A 21487-nucleotide genomic window follows, 5' to 3' on the forward strand; every position below is an offset into this window, starting at 1 on the left:
AACCAGCCCGAGTCCGTTGGGCTAGCCTGAGTTAGAGCAACTATTGAGTCACATTCCACCACCGCAACCGTTGTCTCGATGTACTTGTCTCTTAATCGTTGTCTAGATGTATTTGTCTCTTAGCGGCAGACATCAGATTACAAAACTCTATTTAAGCGCTCAATGAGATGCCCACCTTTGACAAATTGTACTTAGATACCAAAAGAAGTGAAAGGCATTGCATTAACAATGCGTGATAATCTTTGTTTTTAAATTATTAAAAGTAGATAACTATGACATAAATCAAACATATACACGTCTCTCCACTGAGATATCAGGGTCCAAATCTTACTGGTAACAGAAAAATCAATTTATCAAATTTTAAACATATAGATCAAAATGTGTATGGAGACCAAAAAATGGGCATATTTCAATTAAAATATAACTTGTTTAGAGTGTATTTTGAGCTTAGATTAAGCTAGCTAGATATAGTTACTTATGTCTTATTTGGGAGCTAAATCAAGAAGAGAAGCATAAAAAAGTTGGTTCCAGGTATCAGTAACTCCAGCAACACACCAATGACTACAATCTCTTGCTCGGTGCCCTCCTCCCCCATATGCTGTTGGGTGTCCATCTTTTCTTAGTTGTGAGAGTAGTGTTATGTCAAGCAAGTGAACTGGTTTTACTGTGTTTTTCAACACTTCTTTCACAACAATTTCGGCCGGATGAGGGCCGGCTGGGTATTTTGATCCGTACCATGGAGTCTCTTCTTCATAACAATTCTTTTCTGCTGGCGCATTCCAATCTGTTCCACTGATCATTTTTCATGAAAACAACAAAATATTAGAGGTGTAAAGAAAAAAATTGGTTTAATGAGCATGAGAGTATAGGATGTTCGTATAATATGATGTACATAATTCAATTGTTGATGTAACCATATATTTTTTTTCGAGAATTAAGATTCGTGACGTGGTCTCTCCAGGTGAAAAATGTTCATGTGTATCCAAGGGCGGAACTATGTAGAGGCATCCCATGGCAGAACTCATGAAACTTAAAATTTGTAATGTGGATTTTGACATTGCTTAGTGATAGTCAGGGTGGGTTGATCCCTAGCTCACCACACTCCACATCAGGTATTCGAATACCTTCTCCTTAAATTTAAGTTCTTTTTATTTCTTGAATGTATTTCATATTGTCCCTTACATTGTGCAGTTTTCACTTTTGATCTCAATTTTTGCCCCCTATTTCTTATCTAAATACTATTTTGATCCTTTTTTTGTTAAGTCACGTTTTACCCATTTCTTAAGATTCCATCCTATGTTCTAATAATTTCTTTGTCCCCAAATTACCAATGATCACATACATTATAAACTTTTAACAGTTAATTTTTCTTAAGTTTTGTTGTTTAAAGTATTAACGAAATTTTCACGTAAATCTTATTTCTTCTGATGTGAAGTTTTAGAATCATTTGTTTTGGATCGTAAAGTTATATATATATATATATATATATATATATATATATATATATATATATATATATATATGAGAACAATAGTCGAAGAAAATTTTTTATGTGGCAAATTTTTTATTTGTGAAATACTACTTATGAATGCATATACATCAGAAATGAAAGTTTTGTTCTCTTAGTAATTTTAGACTAGTCCGAGTTAACATAAAAAACTAGCTCCGCCCTTGTGTATATCAACAATCGAAATGGACACACACGTATATATTATATATATATATATATAGCATATAAATGTTACATAAAATTAAACTTGCAAGAATAATAAGTTTAGGCTTAATTACTTGGAGTGGTCGGGTGAGACTCCTTGAAAGAAGACAGTAGTGTTTGTAGGATCAATATTGGTATCAACCCACTTGGCCCATGTTGTCAATGCTTTTCTAAAAGCTACCAAACGATCCATGTCTTTATATGTGTTTGTTCCTTCTTGAATTAAGTCCCATCTACATAAAATGACGATGGTCGATAAGAATTTATACGTAATAAATTTGTAATTAATTGATTAACATAAGAGATCATTGATACGTACGGTTGCTTTCGGCCAGTATGAAGCCACCAATGCCAAGTGTTGAAGATCAACGTATCAATTCCTAACCATTCCTTGCTTGCCTCTATCGAGTCTAGTTTTAGAACTCGGCCCCTTTCTTCACCTACTATATCCACCAAGAATGCATTGCGAGAAAACATCACTGATACATTGAAGTCCTAATGATATAGTATAAGTCAAATATTAGTATAATTCAAAATAAAATAATGGTATTTTATCTGAATTACGGCTTTAAGTTTGTTCTTGCACTATATATAATTTTTCGAACAAAAATATATTTTGTGTTTTTTCTAAAACCCCAAAAATTTTAAATTTGTGAAGCAATTAACTAACTAACTAACCGGAAATGAGAAGGTAGAGAGGCCACCCTTGCGGACTGAGGTATATTTGGCCTCAGGGGCAGCATTGTGAAGCATGCATGTCAGGGACTGCCATTGATTCAAACTCAATGAATCACCTACAAACATTATCTTCTTCCCTTTATATCTCCTCAGCAAATCTTGACCGTCAAATCTAACCACAATTTACAAATAATATTGACATTAAACACAGTATTCACAGGGTAAGGTGGTCTGTTTATTTTCATGGTCTGAATTTGTTTTATTTTACAAAAATTCGATTCATCTCTTCGTTTGGTCCTTCTTCCAGCCCATCGCCTGCTGTGGCGACGTCTCACTGAAATATATACTCTCACCATTCTCTCTATATTTGCTCCACGCTCAATTGATATGTCGCCACATTATGTGGAGGGGTGTGAGAAGGACCAAACAGAGGGATAAATAGAACTTCTCTTTATTTTAGTCAAGGGCACAATGGTCTTTTAAATTATTTACACCAGTATTCTAAATCAGACAGAAATCATGTCGGACTCGAGAGATCTCAAAATAAACCTCAATAAATTATTCAAATTAGTCAAACAAAACAAATACTCTGAAACTTAGTTAGAATCAATTTAGAACTTGAATCATACTTCAGATCCGGTCCAAAAAGAACAAAAACACACATGATGCGTTTGATTGTAGGATTTCTAAGTAGGATTCCTACTAAAATTGAGATTTAGTAGAAATCAAGATTCCTTAGTCTGTTTGGCTATCAAGATTCATAAAACTCTTGATTCCTAATCCAAAATTTGTATTGGACCAAAATCTCACCCTACCCCATAAGATTTGATAGGATTTTCCATTATTAAGCCCAAATTTCAAACTAAAAATCAAATAAAAGAAATAATTTCATAAAAACACATTTTTGTTTCCTGGAAATCATTTTTTCACGGAAACTATTTTTTCTAGAAATCAGTTTTTTAGAGAAATCTTTTTTTTCTGCAAAATCATTTTTTCACAAACATTTTCCTATTTCTCTGAGATCGTTTGTTTCTTTCGAAAAACATTTTTTCGGAAACATTTTCCCACTTGACACCACTCCTTCACAAGCTATGCTATGTGGTGGCCAGACCCGAAGAGTTAAACCACACCCACTTAATTGGCCCATAATAGGCTAGCGATTCAGCCCTCTCTATGGACATGGTCCATTATCCTCAGGTTAGCATTTCTAGCCCTCTGTCCGGCCACAATTTGTTTATAAATGGGTCATGTTGGCCCAAGGGGACAAAAGAGACGAGTCGCGTCTGGCTGACAAGGCCCATGGGGACCTCTACTTTAGGGTAAACCCTTTCTCATCATAAACTTACTTTTTCTAATGACAAAATTCATTTGTGATGATCTGCCGGATTGGCCTAAATCAAAACTACAATAGAAATAGAAAAAAGAAAAGAAAAAAGAGGGAATGAATACCTTGGTGCTTCACAACCATTAGGCTTCCATCTATATTGAAGATAGGTTTTATCAGGTCGATTGTGACCTAAACAATCAAACCCCTTCTGAATAAATGGACACTTGGATGAATCGTAAAGAGGGTATGATTCATCAAAAATCCAACTTCCTGTGTAAAGATCACAACCACTACTACCTAATACTCCTACCTTGTTAAATTGCTTCCCATGTACTTGATCATTGACCAAAAATAAGATCATCAACCCAATAGAAAGGTAGAAAACACTAATGTGAAAAGAGAAACCCATATTAGAGAAATGACTTTAGAGAAATGACTTTAGAGAAAGATGAAGATGATAATATTAGGTTTTTATTCATGTATTTTGGACATTGAAATATTGGATGAATTTTGAAAAATGAGGAAATCTTCATAATGGTAAATTTCAAATTGCAAATTTTTTTTCCACAAATGGGGTTTAAATTATGTTGAATATATCTTAGTTGGTTGAATGATTCTGTAGGATTTTGTTTATATGGAAACTGACTATTGAAGTATTGAGAAAATTTTGAGATATTTGAGAGAAGTTGATATATTAAAGATTGACAAAATCTCTAAGATTTAGGAAATTTTTATATTCAAAATGAGATGTGTCAGTATCTAACTAGATTACTAGAATACATAAGTTATGAACAAAATTATGTTGTTTTGTGTATTATTTATAAGTATAAGTCATTTAAATTTTACAATAAATGGTAGTAATAGTGATTTCAAGGCACAATATCAACCACTTTAGGTTTGAGTTGTTACTAAGTTAGTTTTCACCTTGAGATTCTAGATTTCGAGACACAAAGTTATATCCCTTAAAGTGTGTTGACAATACAAAAAATCTTTTGATATAGAATACGGTTGAACAAGATGACACAACATAATGTCAATCTTGTCATCCTACGATTTGAACAAGGGCATTTTAATCGTCAATACAAGTTGCGGCCTCTCCTGCATGTTGGTTGGACGCACTTAAACATTTTCGACAAGCAGGAACACTAGTGGCACTCCAAATAATCCATTCTTGTCGATCACATACTAGTGGGTAAGTTAGAAAGAGCGAAAAGAATAAGAAAACAATTTTAACAATTTTAACCAAATGTTCACTAGTCAAAATAAGAGCACAATGGAACCTAGCATTAGCAAAAGATAAAAAAAGAAATCACTAGCTAGGAAACAATAGATGTGAAATAGGAGAGCTATTTTTAACATCTGAAATTGAATTGCATTAAAGAATTATATGGGTATATGTGAATCCATCCAATTATTTCCACAAAATATATATATAAAAATTGTATTAATACCCCTATGGATTAACTATCCAAGCATAAAATAGTTCATTCCAAGTATCAGGAACACCTCCCACACACCAATGACTGCAATCTAATCCTGTTTGATCTTTTGTTGCATACTTTGATGGGTGACCATCTTTTCTGAATTGAGATAGAGTTGTCACGTCTAGTAATTTTACAAGTTTTGACATCTTATTCAAAACCTTTTTAACTATTGTCACTCCTGTATCTTCACCTCCAGGATATATTGTTCCTTGGAAAGGCGTTGTCTGGTTCACACAAGTTTCCCTTGGACTACCCCATTCTCGACCACTGAAAATCACATAAGAAAAACATATATCACTTAAAAACTAATTAAACGAATAATTTTCGACGTCAAGAGTACTATATATGAAAGAGGTACTTACAAGAAATGTGCAGGAGAAATGCCAAGATAAAACACTTGTGTTTTACTTGTATCAATGTTGGAGTCAACCCATTTTGACCAAGTAGTCAGCCCTTTCTCTACAAGAACCAATCTATCAATATCTTTATATATCATGTTTCCCTCTTGAATGTAGTCCCATCTGCAAATAGAAAGTACTTACAATTTATATGGCAAAGATCCATGTAATGTACTCTATGGCGTTGCGTAAGCTAATTACATGTGTGGGTCAGAGTAAATTGAGCATTCGTCTTTACTATTTCATTAGTTCTTTCTATGGTTGTTGTAAGTCGTATACTTCTTTGTTTCGCCTTTCCTTTGCACAAAAGAGAGAGAGTTTAGAAATCAAAACCTTTAATTACTACCACCATCCTCCGTATCATCCAAAACGACTCCTCTTACGTTTGCCCTGCGAATGTGGTGCTAAAAGATGAAGAAAGCAGAGAGCAAAATTAAGTTCATCATGAATAATCAAAAGTTAAATTACCTGCGATATGCAGGCACAACTCGCTGACTGAATTTTGTGGAGACAGGAGGAGCTTCAATGGGTGGATTCCCTGCACGAGGAAGTATGAAATCAATAAGTTCACAATTAACAAATTATTTTCTCTCTCTACTAATGGTAAACTGATAAATATCTTAGTATTTTACTGGCTGTGAGAGAAGAGGAAATTTCAAAGTGAAAGATTGACAAGGAGGGGAGATATGGAAAACATAAAAGCAAAATTGATTTTTAATTATTGCCGCAGTAGAAAAGTTAGATTTGGTTCTACAGAAAATAGCATGCAAGATAGAATAAAACAACAAAAAGATAAACCGAAGTTCCTAACCGATAAGATATATAGGACAACCTAAAAGCACTCACGCGAAGAATCAAGTGATTCAGAAGTTGGTAAAACGTCCAAACTACCAATAGGAATGGCAAAAGGCAATGCTTTGGCCGACATGTTAGATGATCGTCGTTTCTTGGAAAACAAAGCTGCATCAAGTTGATTTTGAATGGCTTCACTCTTCTCCTGAATGATGGAAAGAACAAATTAGGTCTTCTATCAGCTTTAAAACGAACTTCCAATGATCATTGAAACCATACGTAGTTAACCACCTATAAATTTCTATTAATATTTCCTTCACAATGGAACTACATCATACCAAGGTAACAAATCAAGCTAATGTTGGAAAAATATTTCACATTGTGGCAGCAAAAAAATGTTAATGCTCCACCAGGTTATGCCGAGATCAAAGGAATGAGAATGACATAAGCTAACTGGTTAGACATTATACAGTGACATCTAAGGAACAAGAATGACAATTCCTTCATTATTAACATGTGATGATCAGTTGGAAGATTTAAATACAGAAATGTTAGTAAGCAAATGAAGTACACTCCAAGCTAGGAGTGAAACTATTCTTCTGCACCAATCACAATTTTCGAGGCAGGGTCTCATTAGGTATTTACATTAGTAAGGGCATCATGGCCATTTTACTTGTCGACGAATAAGAAGTTATTAAGAATATGAACACATGAATACAAGCTTGTATTAAACACTGACTGAAATTCATAATAGGATCACAGTAAGAAGTGAAGGGACCTTTTCAGCAGATAACCGTTCAGTCAACTGATAGCAACGCTCTTGCTCTGTAACAAATATAAGAAGACAATCAGTGGATTCTCCCAGTTGAGTACAGGGACAGAAGAAGTGTATATTGTAACAAACAAACATTTCCACGTGAATAGCAGTGAAAGGTAATGGACCTCAAGTTAATACAAATCCAAAGAAATTGAGTACATCCAACACTACTTGACCCAAAGAGTTAAAAGAAGTTATAAGTAAAAAGTAAAGGACCTTTTACATAAGACAGTAAAATAGGGCCTAGCCTTTACGGCTTTTCCTACTCATATCCAACACCTCTAATTCGTGGCGAATGCCAAAAGGCCCAAAACCTTGTTCCTCTATCAATGTTAGATATAATTAAAGAGATAACTTCTGTACGTAGTAGCAAATATTTCTCTCAACTACTTCTTTCACTTTTGAATATCTGATATTTCTTACGAGTAATTATAATCTTCCTTAGGAGAATTTTACTCCAAAACTCAGTTTCCACCCTCAACTGTAGCAGAAACATACTCCTGTGGTAGCAAACACAAGAACATTACAAATAATCGGGAATGATATTTTGATGAATGATGACAGTGATAAGCAAACACAACAAAGTTTAGTGCAGCAATAAGCTATAAGAAATAATTCTGGCAAGAATCGGCAGGCAAGTTAACAAATATAAAAATAAAAAATCACTTTCCTCCTCGTACAACAAAAAGAAGCAATACTGCAAGATTAACCAACCTCGTACAACTAAAGCATGATTGCTTTTAAATGCTTTAAAGAGCTCCATAGATAGATTCGCTATGGCATCATTGACAGATGAGTTCATAAGTCTCTGAAGAGAAATAGTAACACGAGGCATGCCCTTCGACTTCTGAGCAATCAACTTAGCAAAAGTGATACCTGAAATACAACCGAAAGATAACTTTCCCATGTGGGCTATGTTACTAGAATATTGAGCATTGTCTGATAACATGATACAAAGGATATGACTTCTCTGATGAAAAATGCAAAAGAAGGTATCTGTCATTCAATTTTAACAAGATAAGATATTCTAGTGAGTGAATGATGGTGTCTTAATTATCAATAATTCCATAATACTAAATGACGTTATAGAAAGAACCCTCTCTCCATAAGAATTTTATGAAGTTCTTCCACTCAAATCACAATTAAAACTGCATTGGTAAGTAATTTTTACCGTACATACACAGATTAAGTTACTTAGGCTACATAGAAACTAGTAGCCAGAGAGTTTCTAAATGGAAATAATATCAATGCCACATTTATGGCTTCAAATACAAACATTTTTATTGCCAGCAAGCAGCCATTATCAACTCATTTCTGAAATGCAGAGTTGAATTAGAATCGTAAACGGAGCAGAGTGCTACTGTCTCCTTAATCAAACCTCATAAATGACTAGCTAGAAGAGTAGGCAACTAACCATCATCATCAGCAGATCCTTTGGTCGCAAGGAGTCCGTTAATGACAAGCTTTACTTCGCCGGACTTAAATGACGTTGTGAGATAAGCGACAAACTCATGCCATGAACCACTAAGCCCGATTTCATCTCTCTGTCCATAAAAGTATCAGTAGTAAGAAGCAGATGCTGAGGCTCAGTAAAATTAGAGGCATGATACTGAATATCAGCATATATCAACCAAAAGAATTTTACTTCGAGTTCAACGTACATGAGATTTCACTTAAGGATCCCTTTTTAATTATTTCCATCCAAATGATAGAAATAATGAAAGAAATATGAGAACTCCTTGTGTAAATTTTGCATATTATAAACAAAAAACATGCCTGGTTATGGCATAATAGAAAATGGACCAAGTATGCCTGCTTATAATTGCTTGTGAAGTCCATACAGAATGACCCAAAGAATGAAACTTTAGGAGGGGTGATCTTCTGAAGTAGATGAGAATCATCCGCAATTGGAATGATGTAATACTGTAATATGACCATCGTCTACACAAAATTTCACAATTTCTGCAATTTATATTCATTTCCCCACTAATTACTCTTGTCACTCAATTTAAACTGAAATCAATAGTGAATATAAGGACTAAAAGTTTAAAATTATAAGAACTGCCCCCATATATGATATATCTCTCAACATAAGAGAGAATAAACATGCACTATATATTTACCTCGTCGTATTTGATCTCATCAAGAATATTTCCATAACTTCATCAATATAAAGAGAAACTCTAATCGAGCGATTGTGCTTAACTTGGTTTCCCAGTTTACATGCTTGCTTCAATTTAAGTGGAAAACAATATATGCAACACCATTTGGACCAAAATAGTACTACCAAAATACAAACGTCTAATGCGGCACCCGCACATAGGGTCTAGCTTCATTAGTAGTGTACACCCTCCCAACCAGAGGTCACGTTATTGTGGAAATCCATCATTTATTGATTTTTGTAATTAAGGGTCTAAAATAGAAGTATTTTCTACGGCCTTTAGGGATTATGAGCGTCTTCAGGATTGTTTTATGGCAGCTATGAGCATATTCCATCCTAATGATGTATCCAAAACATTTGATGTATTATGTCTATTGTACTCAGGTGATCCTTTATTGTAAGAAAGAAAAAGAAAAACATCTCATTCCAATCTTTAACACATTAACAAGACTAACATCTTTATAAGAAAGTAGAAGCTGATTATAATTTCCCTCAACAAAACTTGTGCATTCCTATTTCAAAATCTCATTCAAAAACGAAATTAAGCTAAAAGAACGTGAACAAAAGAATCAAATCTCAATTTCACATTGGTAAATAGAAATGTGTTTCTTCTACAATGTGTAACCTACTTAGGGTTTATCATAACAAAGTCCTCACAGATTCATAGCATTTGTGTAATAGTAATGGAAAGAAAAATGAATTGATAAAACAAGAAAAAGAGATTAAAAATTACCAAGTCTTCAAGTTGGATAATAGACCGAGTGGATTCCCAAGAGTAAGAATGGAAGTCAGTGACATGGATTCTAAGTACGGAAGCATCTAAACCATGAACATGAAAGATAAAGGGAAGCATCGAAGAAGAATTAATGGAGTTATTATTCTCTTCCCATTCTGCATTAATTCTTCCAAATATCGGTTCAAAATCTTCAAACCCTTTTCCCATTACTAACAAACAAACAAACAAAGAAGTTAGTGAGAGAAAATGATTTTCCAGAAGAAACAACTTGAAGAAAAAGTGAAGAGTGGGAATTGAAGAAAAAGTAAAGAGTCATAATGGACTTTATAGTAAGAGCAAGTCCAATCCTAGCCTGTCTTAGGCAGAAAAAATCACTTTTTCACCTAAAATTATTGGCCTCAGCTCAGCCTCTAAAATTCAGCTCCAGCCCCAGCCTCTCTTGAGGCCAAAAATTTGTTCATGTGGGAAATGCTTGTGTGCACTTTTAGTTGGTGTGCGAAAAACGTGTGTGATTTTATGTATATATAAAATACGTGTTTGAACTATTTTTCGAAAAAAAAATTTATTCGGGGACCGACATTTGGTGGGATGTATTTCAATTACTAATATTTATGTTTTTCTAGAATTTTTTTTAAAAAATTAAAACTAATTAGAATTACAAAAAATGTATTTTGATTTTTAAGTTATTTATAATTTTTTAATTATTTTTAATTGTTTGATATTTTTTAAAAAAATAAATAAAAAAACAAACAGATCTGGCCGTTGGATAAACCAACGGCCAGATCTGTCCCCAATGTGACCGTTGGGGACCCCAACGGTCACATGGGGACCCCTTCAGTCGCCCCTAACATTAGGGGCGACTGAAGGAGGAGCCCCAGCCTCCGCTCCAAGCGGTTGGGCTTGGAGCGGGTGGCTGAGGCCATAATTTCAAAATTATGGCCTCAGTCGGCTGGGGCTGGACTTGCTCTAAGGTGGTCTTCTTCCGTTAGGAACTGGAAGAAGAACCCGAAAGCCCCAAACCGGTCACGTTCACTAGACCCAGTTAAGGCCCACGGATACCCGCAGCCCGAGCGTAGGTAGTATCCGTTTGAGCCGCTAAGATTAGTGAGCCGAGTCTTGCAACCAGCCAGAGTCCGTTGTGCTAGCCTGAGTTAGAGCAACTATTGAGTCACATTCCACCACCGCAACCATTGTCTCGATTTACTCGCCTGTTAGAGCATCTCCAATGTAACACTCAAATTCTAAATCTTAGAATGTCACATGGGATTTTTTAGAGTTTCTCTTCAAAATCCATCTCCAATGCAAAACTTAACTTGGATCTCTAAAGTGAGGTGGCGGTAGTTATTTTAGAGATCCTTAGGAGGACACTCTAAATTTAGAGTGTCATCTTGAGGATCTCTAAGTGCCACATAAGCAAATCAATTAATTTTGTACTAAAATATAAGTTTTTAGAGTTTCTCTCAAGTGTTGCATTGGAGAAGGTTTTTCAATAGAGTATCTCTAAATGGCCAACTAGGAAAGAGACTATTTAGAGATCCATTTTTCACACTCGACACATAAGATTTTTAGAGTTTTTCTTGAGTCTTGCATTGGAGATGCTCTTAGTGGCAGACATCAGATGACAAAACTCTATTTAAGCGCTCAATGTGATGCCACCTTCGACAATTTGTACTTACGTACCAAAAGAAGTGAAAGACATTGCATTAACAAAGCGTGATAATCATTGGTTTTTAAATTATTAAAACAGATAGCTGCGACATAAATCAAACATATACGTCTCTTTACTGAGATATCAGGGTCCAAATCTTATTGTTAAGGGAAAAACCAACTTACCAAATTTCAAGCATATAGATTAGAATGTGTATGGAGACCAAAAAAAATTGGTATATTTCAATTAAAATATAACTTGTTCAGAGTTTATTTGGATAGCTAGATATAGTTACTTATGTCTTTATTTGGGAGCTAAATCAAGAAGAGAAGCATAAAAAAGTTGGTTCCACGTATCAGTAACTCCAGCAACACACCAATGACTACAATCTCTTGCTAGGTGCCCTCCTCCCCCATATGCTGTTGGGTGTCCATCTTTTCTTAGTTGTGAGAGTAGTGTTATGTCAAGCAAGTGAACTGGTTTTACTATGTTTTTCAATACTTCTTTTACAACAACTTCGGCCGGATGAGGGCCGGCCGGGTATTTTGATCCGTACCATGGAGTCGTTTCTTCGTAACAATTCCTTTCTGCTGGCGCATTCAGTCTGTTCCACTAATCATTTTTCACGAAAACAACAAAATATTAGAGGGGTAAGGGAAATAAAATTAAACTTGCAAGAATAATAAGTTTAGGGTTAATTACTTGGAGTGGTCGGGTGAGACTCCTTGAAAGAAGACAGTAGTGTTAGTAGGATCAATAGTGGTATCAACCCACTTAGCCCATGTTGTCAATGCTTTTCTAAAAGCTACCAAACGATCCATGTCTTTATATGTGTTTGTTCCTTCTTGAATTAAGTCCCATCTACATAAAATAATGGTGGTTGATAAGAATTTATAAAAAAAATTATAATAAATTGATTAACATAAGAGATTATTGATACGTACGGTTGCTTTCGGCCAGTATGAAGCCACCAATGCCAAGTGTTGAAGATCAATGTATCAACTCCTAACCATTCTTTGCTTGCCTCTATCGAGTCTAGTTTTAGAACTCGACCCCTTTGTTCGCCTACTATATCCACCAGGAATGCATTGCGAGAAAACATCACTGATACATTGAAGTCCTAATGATACAGAAATATACGTCAAATATTAGTATAATTAAAAAAAAAATATTACGGTGTTGTGTCTGAATTATGGCTTTAAGTTTCTTCTTACAATATATAGAATTTTTCTCCTTTAACAAAAAAAAAATATACAGAATTTTTCGAATAAAATATATTTTGGGTTTTTTATAAAACACCTAAAATTATAAATTTGTGAAGCAATTAACTAACTAACTAACCGGAAATGAGAAGGTAGAGAGGCCACCCTTGCGGACTGAGGTATATTGGGCCTCAGGGGCAGCATTGTGAAGCATGCATGTCAAGGACTGCCATTGATTCAAACTCAGTGAATCACCTACAAACATTATCTTCTTCCCTTTATATCTCCTCAGCAAATCCTGACCGTCAAATCTAACAACAATTCACAAATAATAATAAGATTAAACCGAGTACTAACAATATAAGGTACTATTTTTTTTTCTCATAGTCTAAATCTGATATATTTTAGTCAAGTGCATTCGTTTAGATTATTTCTTAGGTACAGAGGTCTCCTAATTCAGACAAAATTTATGTCGGACTCAAATGACTCAAGATCAATCTGAACCAGTTATTTGAAGGAGTCAAACAATAACAAATATTCTGAAATATAGTTTGGGTCTATTCAGATTTTGATGGATCATAAGAATCAGTGTTCTATGCAAAACCGATAGTGTGATTTGTGACACGATTGCTGTAAGGGACAGTTCTCCACCGGCCGTGTCGTGTGGCCAAAACTCTCTAGATGGCCACGAACACGAACTCCCCAAAAGTTCAGCCACAACAACTAAATTGGGCCTTAATAAGCTCTCCTTCTGAACATGTCCGGCCGGCTTATAATCAGGTTAACATTTCTAGCCCTCGCCTGCGCCGTTTATAAATAGGTCGTGTTGGCCCAAGAGGACAAAGGACGAGTCACCTTAGGTTGACACGTCCCGTTGCGAGTTCTACTTTAGTGTAAATTTTGTAACTTTTTCTAATGACAAATTTCAACTGTGATGATCTGCCCAATTATGGGCCTAAACCAAAATTATAAGAGAAACAAAAATAAAATAAAATAAGATAATGAATACCTTGGTGCTTCACAACCATTAGGCTTCCATCCAGGGGCGGATCCATGGGGGTGCGAGGGGGTGCGGGCGCACCCCCTGGATCCACCCGAAAAAATTATATAGTAGTAGTAGTAATTTTTCATTTTAATGTAAACATAGGTATGTCTAAATATATATTCTCGGTTTTCAACAAAAAAAAAATATATATATATATATATATATATATATATATATATATATATTCTCGGATATAAAAAATTAACACAAAGAAGCCTTCAGCGGAGTGGTTAGATTGGTGGTTGGAGTGTTGGAGGGGTCTCGAGGACATGAGGTCGAGTATGTCTAAGAGCATTTTCATTGTTTTCTTTACATTTATGTACCTAAACCTATATATATCGAATCAGGTGTATAGATGAAACCAAGTTGAACTTGACTCAGTGGTTAAGGCGTCGATTTTTAGGTAAGTGGGAGAGTGAGGTAGCGGGTTTGAGTCCCGACAAGCATATTCATTGTTTTTTTACACATATGTGTCTAAACTTATATATACCAAATCGTGCGTATAGATGATATTATATTGAACTTGGCTCATTGGTTAAGGTGTTGATTTTTAGGTGGGTGGGAGCGGGTTTGAGTCCCACTATGAGCAATTTGAATAATTTATTACTTTTAATATTTCAACTATCTTGAATTCCTATAAAATTCAATTCATCATCTACCATAAACCTCTATAAACTTCAATTCATCTGCCGTACATCCTATAAAATTCAATTAATCTACTATAACTTAACTTAATCTCTTCCTCCAATTCTTCTTCATCTCAAACTACACCACAATCACTTCTCCTTTACTACTATCAAGTTTTCAAGCTCAACTAGCAACAAGGATAATATATTTTATAAGTTTTTTTTTTTCCGTGTTCGTCGAGTTAAACACCAGAAGAAAGACTCGACTCGAACGTTATTTACCATTCCAATACCGGGACCGACTCAAACACCGGAAGCGACTCCGACATTGGCAAGTTCTCTCGGATTTAATTTATCATCTTTGCCAATTGATCCGAGACTACGATTACCATTTTCAAGTTAAGAATCCGATATGAGGCAGAATGATGATTTCTCAAATTTAGATGGGATTGAAGCTCTTGGTAGAACATTGATAGAAACTTAGAGAGATAAAATATATCATTTAGTTTATTTGTTTATCACTTTATCACTAACTTTGTCGGTTGCAACTGCCTCCATTCAAAGAGCTTTTTTTTAGCTATGAAGCTAGTTAAAACACGTTTAAGAAACAAGATGGGTGATCCGTAGTCGAATGATAGTTTATTAGGCTTTATTGAAAAGAAGTTCTTGGTGAAATTGATGATGAGTCGATTATGCGAAAATTTCAAAATATGAACTCTCGTAGAGGTCAATTGCGTTTGTAATGGTTGATGTATTAATATAATTAATAGTCGCAAATCCGGATCAACTAATTGTTCTCTCATAGCACTTGCTCCAGTCGAGATTTCTTGATTTCGAAATGTATCGAAGCCTTGAGTAGTAAAAAAAAATGGGATGTTGTATTTCCAGGATTGGATTTCATATTCGAATGAACCTCGTGATCGTAAGAAAGTAGGTTTTTTAGATAATTTGTTAATTACTGTGTTTGCAAAAAAAAAAATTATTTAAGTATATAAATCCGCACCCCCTAAGTGAAAATCCTGGATCCGTCCCTGCTTCCATCTATATTGAAGATAGGTTTTATCAGGCCGATTGTTACCTAAACAATCAAACCCCTTCTAAATAAATGGACACTTGGATGAATCATAAAGAGGGTATGATTCATCAAAAATCCAACTTCCTGTGTAAAGATCACAACCACTACTACCTAATACTCCTCCTACCTTGTTAAATGGCTTCCCATGTACTTGATCATTGACCACAAATAAGGTCATCAACCCAATAGAAAGGTAGAAAACACTAATGTGAAAAGAGAAACCCATATTACAGAAATGACTTCAGAGAAAGAAGAAGAAGAAGATGATAATATTAGGTTTTGATTCATGTATTTTGGACATTGAAATATAGGTTGAATTTTGAAAAATTAGGAAATTTTCATATTGGTAACTTCAAATTGCCAAAAGTAGCTTTCTAAATATGGGTTTGATTTAATTGTTCAATATATCATAGTTGGTCAATTGATTCTCTAGGGTTTTGCTAATATGGAAACGAAAAATGAGATATAGGCATATAAATATAGAAAATGTAGAGATATTTTAGAGAAGTTAATAGCTTAAAGATAGATAAAATCTCTAAGATGGATGAAATATTTATATTCAAAATGAGAAGAATACATTAGTTATGAAGCTTTACAGTAAATGGTAGTATTGTAGTATGGTGACAATTACAGAAAAGAATCTTTGACATGATACAACAAAATGCCACAAAAGAGGGTCAGTCTTAAGTTTAATTTATAAAAGTATTCTTAAGAACGAAAAATGAGTTGAAATATATTAGTCAATTCCGGAAAACAATATCTCCACTCTTGCAATCTCTCAATAATCCATTCGTGTCGACTATCGATCGTATACCAACGGGTAAGTTAGAGAGAGTGAGAAAAAGGAAAATAAGAAATATGAGCACGATGGAGTCCAAGACAAAGTTTATTATTACATTAAAGATAAACTCATCAATGGAAGACTACTATTTTTTCTTCGGCTTTCAACAAGTAGAGAGTTTGTACATTGTTATAAAAAGGTCTAACAGTTGAAGTGAATTGAGAAAACAGTGCCAACAATCCTTGGTTAGAGTGGTAAGAGGTATAGTCTTCCACCTTAGAGGTCAAGGGTTTGAGGCACACGCTGAACAATTAAAAAAAAAAATTGAGAAAACAAAGTTCCCGAGAAAATAGTATAATTATAGACTCGTATTGTCTTGACTGGAGTCTTAGACTTTGACTTGTCTTTAATACTTTTTATTTTAGATAACTTGTAACCCTAATCTTCAGTTATCTTTCTCTTCGAAACCCTAGATCTCACATTCCATGCTTTGAGGAATCAAGCATGAAAGTTTGTTTCTTGATAAGTCAAGAGATTCAAGCAAACTCCTATCGCCGATTTTGTCAGGGTTATTTCCTGTAAAATGGTTGTCGGGTAAGTTCTTATGGGAGTCCTCCAGATATGTTGTTGCAAAATTGCTGATACATCTAAGAAGCGATCCTGACAAATTGTTATAAAAAGGTCTAACAGTTAAAGTGAATTGAGATGACAGAGTTCTTGAGAAAATAGTATAACTATAGACAATAACTCTTGTTGTTCTGTTACAGAAAACAAAGTTTATTATTACATTAAAGATAAACTTATCAGTGTAAAACTACTATTTTTTCTTCTGCTTCAGACAAGTAGAGAGTTTGTATATTATATCATCCAGAAACCTAAAATAAGCATACCTCCAAGATTTTTTCACTAATAAAACACCCCACAAACACCAAAAACCTACCACAAATCCAAATGGTATCCCCATATAAAACCATTTCATCTCAATCCAATCTTCATCTTCCTCCATTGATCCTTCACCGTCACCATTTGGTTCTTTTTTACGTTGTCCATCTCCGTCGCATTTATCGAGTGGAAGACCACAGAGATCATGGTTCCCGATATAGCTCAACTCGGAAAAACTCTGGAGTTGGGTACTTGATGGAATTCTTCCTGACAAGTTGTTATATGACAAGTTCAAGTAACTTATGAAAGTTAAATTCGTCAAGCTTTGAGGAATTGAACCCGATAATTTGTTGATCGACAAATCAAGCGATTCAAGTGCGTTCATATGACCAATTCCATTTGGGATTCCTCCGGTAAAACTATTATTCGATAAGTTTAACGTTTGCAATTCGAAGAGATACGTTAGTTCTTTGGGGATCTCGCCATATAAATTGTTAGTTGAAAGGTCGATACCAGCAACAAGTTGAATCGTACCTTCTCTGTATGTCATATCTCTACCTTTGGCCACAAAGTTTACTGTGTTCATAAAACTAAAAGAAGTTTTAGCAGAAACACCGTACCGTTTTGAAGCCATTGTACTAAAATTGCTAAAGCATTTTGGAATTGATCCGGACAAATTATTATGCCCCAAATCCAATATTTGAAGCCAACTAAGGTAACAAAGTTTTTGAGGAATTTGACCATGAAACTTATTAGAATGCAATCGGAGGACACTGAGGGTTTTAATCCTTTCTCCTATCCATGTTGGTATCGTACCTGTGAGTCTATTCTCACCCAGATTGATTAAAATCAAAAAGGTACAATTTTGCAATGAGGAAGGTAATTCTCCGGTAATTGAATTGTTTTGTAAAAGCAGCATTCCAAGTTTACTAAGAAGGCCCATAGAACTTGGAACACTCCCTGTTATGTTGTTGCTATGAATACTTATAAAAACCAAAGATGTCCAGTAAGACCAACAATTAGGAAGCATTCCAGATAGTTGATTTTCTGAAAGATCCAGATATAGTAAGGAATTCATATCTTCTACTGGATTACATAGTAAAACAGAAATATTCCCCGAAAAGTTATTTTTGGAAAGATCAAGTTTGTAGACATCAGGAGATATAAGTGGCAAGTTACCTGTGAATCTGTTTGAGTTCAAGTAAAAGCTTCCTTCCACAAGTGATTTACTTTTCAAAAATACATTTGATAAGTCCCCCTCAAGTTGATTGTATGATATATTTAAATATTGTAATTGGGAAGTCATGTTCCAAAACCAACTGGGAACTGAACCAGAAATTCCAGCATTAGATATGTCTACATATACTAATTGGGAAGTCATGTTCCAAAACCAACTAGGAACTGAACCAGAAATTCCGACATTAGATATATCTACATATTTAAGATGTTTTTGCGTCCGCAACCATTCAGGAAATCGATATCCTACTGAACAATTTTGAAGTCGTAAATATTGAATTTGAAAAGGAGGAACCCAGTCACGCCTCATGTTTAGAACCATCGAACTGATATCTAATACATGTAGTTTCTTAAGATTGGCGAAGTGAACTTCTGTTACATCACCTTCTAGCATGTTATTGGAGATTTGCAGTTGTTCTAAATTCGTGAGATGCCCAAAACTTTCTGGTAAAGACCCATTAAACTTGTTATCGTTAAGTACTAACTCTTTCAATTTGTTCCCAAAACATTTAGATGAATTTGTAAATAATCTTGATGATATCTCTCCTTGAAGTTTGTTTTCAGATAAATCTAATACCTCCAAGTTGCAAAGATTCCCCAAGGTTCTTGGTATCTCCCCTTCCAACTTATTATGTCCCAAATCAAGATATTGAAGACTTGAAAGGTTACCTAGCTGAGGAGGAACCTTGCCGGTAAAATGGTTATTGGATAGATCAAGGTACCTTAAACTCTCAAATGAACCCAAGGAAGCTGGGGTCCCCATGAAATTGTTCTGACTGAAGTCTAAGAGATACAAATGTTTCAACTCCAACAGAGAAGAATTCATTTCGCCACTCAAGGAAAGATCCCTGAGTTGAAGTTCCACAATATCACCTTCAGTTTTGTTTTTGCAGATTACTCCGTACCATTTGCAGCAATCGTTACCAACCCAATACAAGATTGAAGGATTTTTCAGATTATGCTTGAAGTTTATAAGAGCTTCTCTTTCTCTTGGATTGCAAGCATCATTAAACTTGATCATGTTCGGTGAAGAAAAAAATACAAGAAGAAAGGAAATAGCCATTAGGAATCTAATAAGCTCCATGATGATTGAATTAGTTAATCAAGGACATGTACAATGTCTATAAAGAAAGTGAAGTGTTCTTATAAATATATATAGATATAGATTGACAGAGGAGTTAGTGGCTCTGAAATGTTGATCTATTCATTCATTTGATCATTGAGGTCCTGCTAATTAAAGACTTGACGACTTGCATATTGGGTCATGACTTAGGTACATATATAGGTGCGAACGTGTCACTAATTACAACGAGAAAAAGAGACAAGGCTGTGGCACTGGAACCCACTCAATGAATCAAATTTATCAACCTTGACCATATTTTTTCATTGTTTATTTGTTTATGGGGAAGTAAGCTTTGGCACAAAGTAGCTAGCTTAATTAAAAGCTTGACCATATTTTTTCATTGTTTAGTTACAGAAAAGGAGAGTGTATAGGTATATATATGCTATTCGTCGTCCAAAAGTAATAATGTTATGAGTCAAATTCAAGTGAGGAGAAAGATGTTGTGTGCTAACTCCAAGAGCAGTTAGTTTTAAGAGAGACTGCCATGGGATTCAAGTTGAGTTGCATGCAAATGCAATATTTCCTAGCTCTTTAGGAAAAGAAAAAGTATGGCATGTTTGGGAGAAGGAATTATGAAATCACGGATTCATAAGTCATTTGGATTCATGATTTCATATATTGACGAGTCTAAATAATTTTCTTTGAGTTGTTTGGTAGCTAATAAGAATCTTAAGATTAATTTGAAATTTTTTTAACATTTCTTTTTTTTTTAAGAGATCGTTTTTTCTTTTAAAAAAAAATTCAAAAATCATTTTTTTCCATAAAAATTACTTTTTTGAAAAAACGGATTAAAAAAACAATTTTTAAGAAAAAATATTAAAATAAAGGGTTTTGAGAATTTCTTTTTTTTTTAATAAAAAGAACATGTTTTCAAAACAATTATTTTGTCGAAAAAATTACTTTTAAAGAAACATTTTTTGGATTGATTAGATTGATTTGGATAACGTAATAAAATACCTAACAAATATTATAGATATATATGCTGAGATTTTTGTCCAATATAAATTTAAGACTTGACAATCTTTAAGATTCAAGAATCCTATAGTATTTGGTGTTCAAATATTCATTTGTAGGAATCCTACTTAAAAGTTCTGCATCCTAAGTAACACACCATTTAGTTATTCCTCCAGGACCTCCACGTTGAAACATATAATTTTTGTGTTGGAACGACTTTTGCTTGTGTTTAAGTTAAGTTCTTTAGAGCGATGTAGTTCTACAAAGTTCACAAGAGTTTTTCTCTCTATTGGATTATAATGAGCAAAACGACTCGACAAAATGATTAAGTTTTATGTGGACATAAAAAAATTAAATTCCTAGATAGTGCGATACAAAAATTTGCTACAAGCGTTGCTCTAAGACTTTACTTCAAGCTATTTGATATTTTGTCTGAAATAGACACAAGGGCGTACTAAAGACTCCCAAGACTTGACTCTATAATAAATATAAGGGTTCCATCAAGACTTTGACTATTAACTTTTATAGATCACCTAAAGACTTGAGAATTGACTTTACATTTAAACAAAGGACCACCCTAAGCATTTGTACGCGTTTTGTTGAATGGATAAAGATTCAATCATATAATCTTGAAAATAAGGATAACATTATTTGTAACAATCCCACGCCCCTTGGTAGAGTGTCAAGATCCTAGCTATACGTGTGAACTTAGTAGTTGTATAGACCTTATGAATAGTCTCGCATAGCATTTGCTAAAACGTAAAGCTGGTAACCATTGACTGTGTAGTCTGACATCAGATCCTTGAGC

At 34.4% G+C, this 21487-nt stretch overlaps 3 protein-coding genes and 2 pseudogenes across 3 annotated transcripts; all 5 read right to left on the reverse strand.

Moving 5' to 3' along the window:
• Nucleotides 1–482: 482 nt before the first annotated feature.
• Nucleotides 483–4128, reverse strand: LOC147534875 (protein trichome birefringence-like 43). The gene is made up of 5 exons (XM_086650149.1): nt 3842–4128; nt 2393–2564; nt 2034–2209; nt 1789–1947; nt 483–792 (listed from the first exon to the last, which is right to left on the reverse strand). The coding sequence occupies exons 1-5, from the start codon at nt 4126–4128 to the stop codon at nt 483–485; spliced, it is 1104 nt and encodes a 367-aa protein (XP_086506275.1).
• A 904-nt stretch (nt 4129–5032) lies between these two features.
• LOC147534876 (uncharacterized) lies at nt 5033–10357 on the reverse strand. The gene is made up of 9 exons (XM_086648451.1): nt 10105–10357; nt 8625–8754; nt 7925–8086; nt 7172–7218; nt 6448–6598; nt 6070–6139; nt 5935–5991; nt 5566–5724; nt 5033–5470 (listed from the first exon to the last, which is right to left on the reverse strand). The coding sequence occupies exons 1-7, from the start codon at nt 10312–10314 to the stop codon at nt 5937–5939; spliced, it is 825 nt and encodes a 274-aa protein (XP_086504577.1). The 5' UTR covers nt 10315–10357; the 3' UTR covers nt 5033–5470; nt 5566–5724; nt 5935–5936.
• On the reverse strand, nt 5173–5699 carry LOC147534877 (protein trichome birefringence-like 38 pseudogene; annotated as a pseudogene).
• Nucleotides 10358–12058: 1701 nt separating the features above from the next.
• On the reverse strand, nt 12059–15929 carry LOC147534878 (protein trichome birefringence-like 43; annotated as a pseudogene).
• Nucleotides 15930–17201: 1272 nt separating this feature from the next.
• LOC147534879 (receptor-like protein EIX2) lies at nt 17202–19722 on the reverse strand. Its single transcript, XM_086648448.1, has one exon. The coding sequence runs from the start codon at nt 19684–19686 to the stop codon at nt 17302–17304; it is 2385 nt and encodes a 794-aa protein (XP_086504574.1). The 5' UTR covers nt 19687–19722; the 3' UTR covers nt 17202–17301.
• Nucleotides 19723–21487: the final 1765 nt, after the last annotated feature.

This window comes from Eschscholzia californica, unplaced genomic scaffold (genome assembly GCF_041429995.1).
Source record: "Eschscholzia californica isolate CP2 unplaced genomic scaffold, dmEscCali1.0.p SCAF_6, whole genome shotgun sequence".
Classification (NCBI taxonomy): domain Eukaryota; kingdom Viridiplantae; phylum Streptophyta; class Magnoliopsida; order Ranunculales; family Papaveraceae; genus Eschscholzia; species Eschscholzia californica.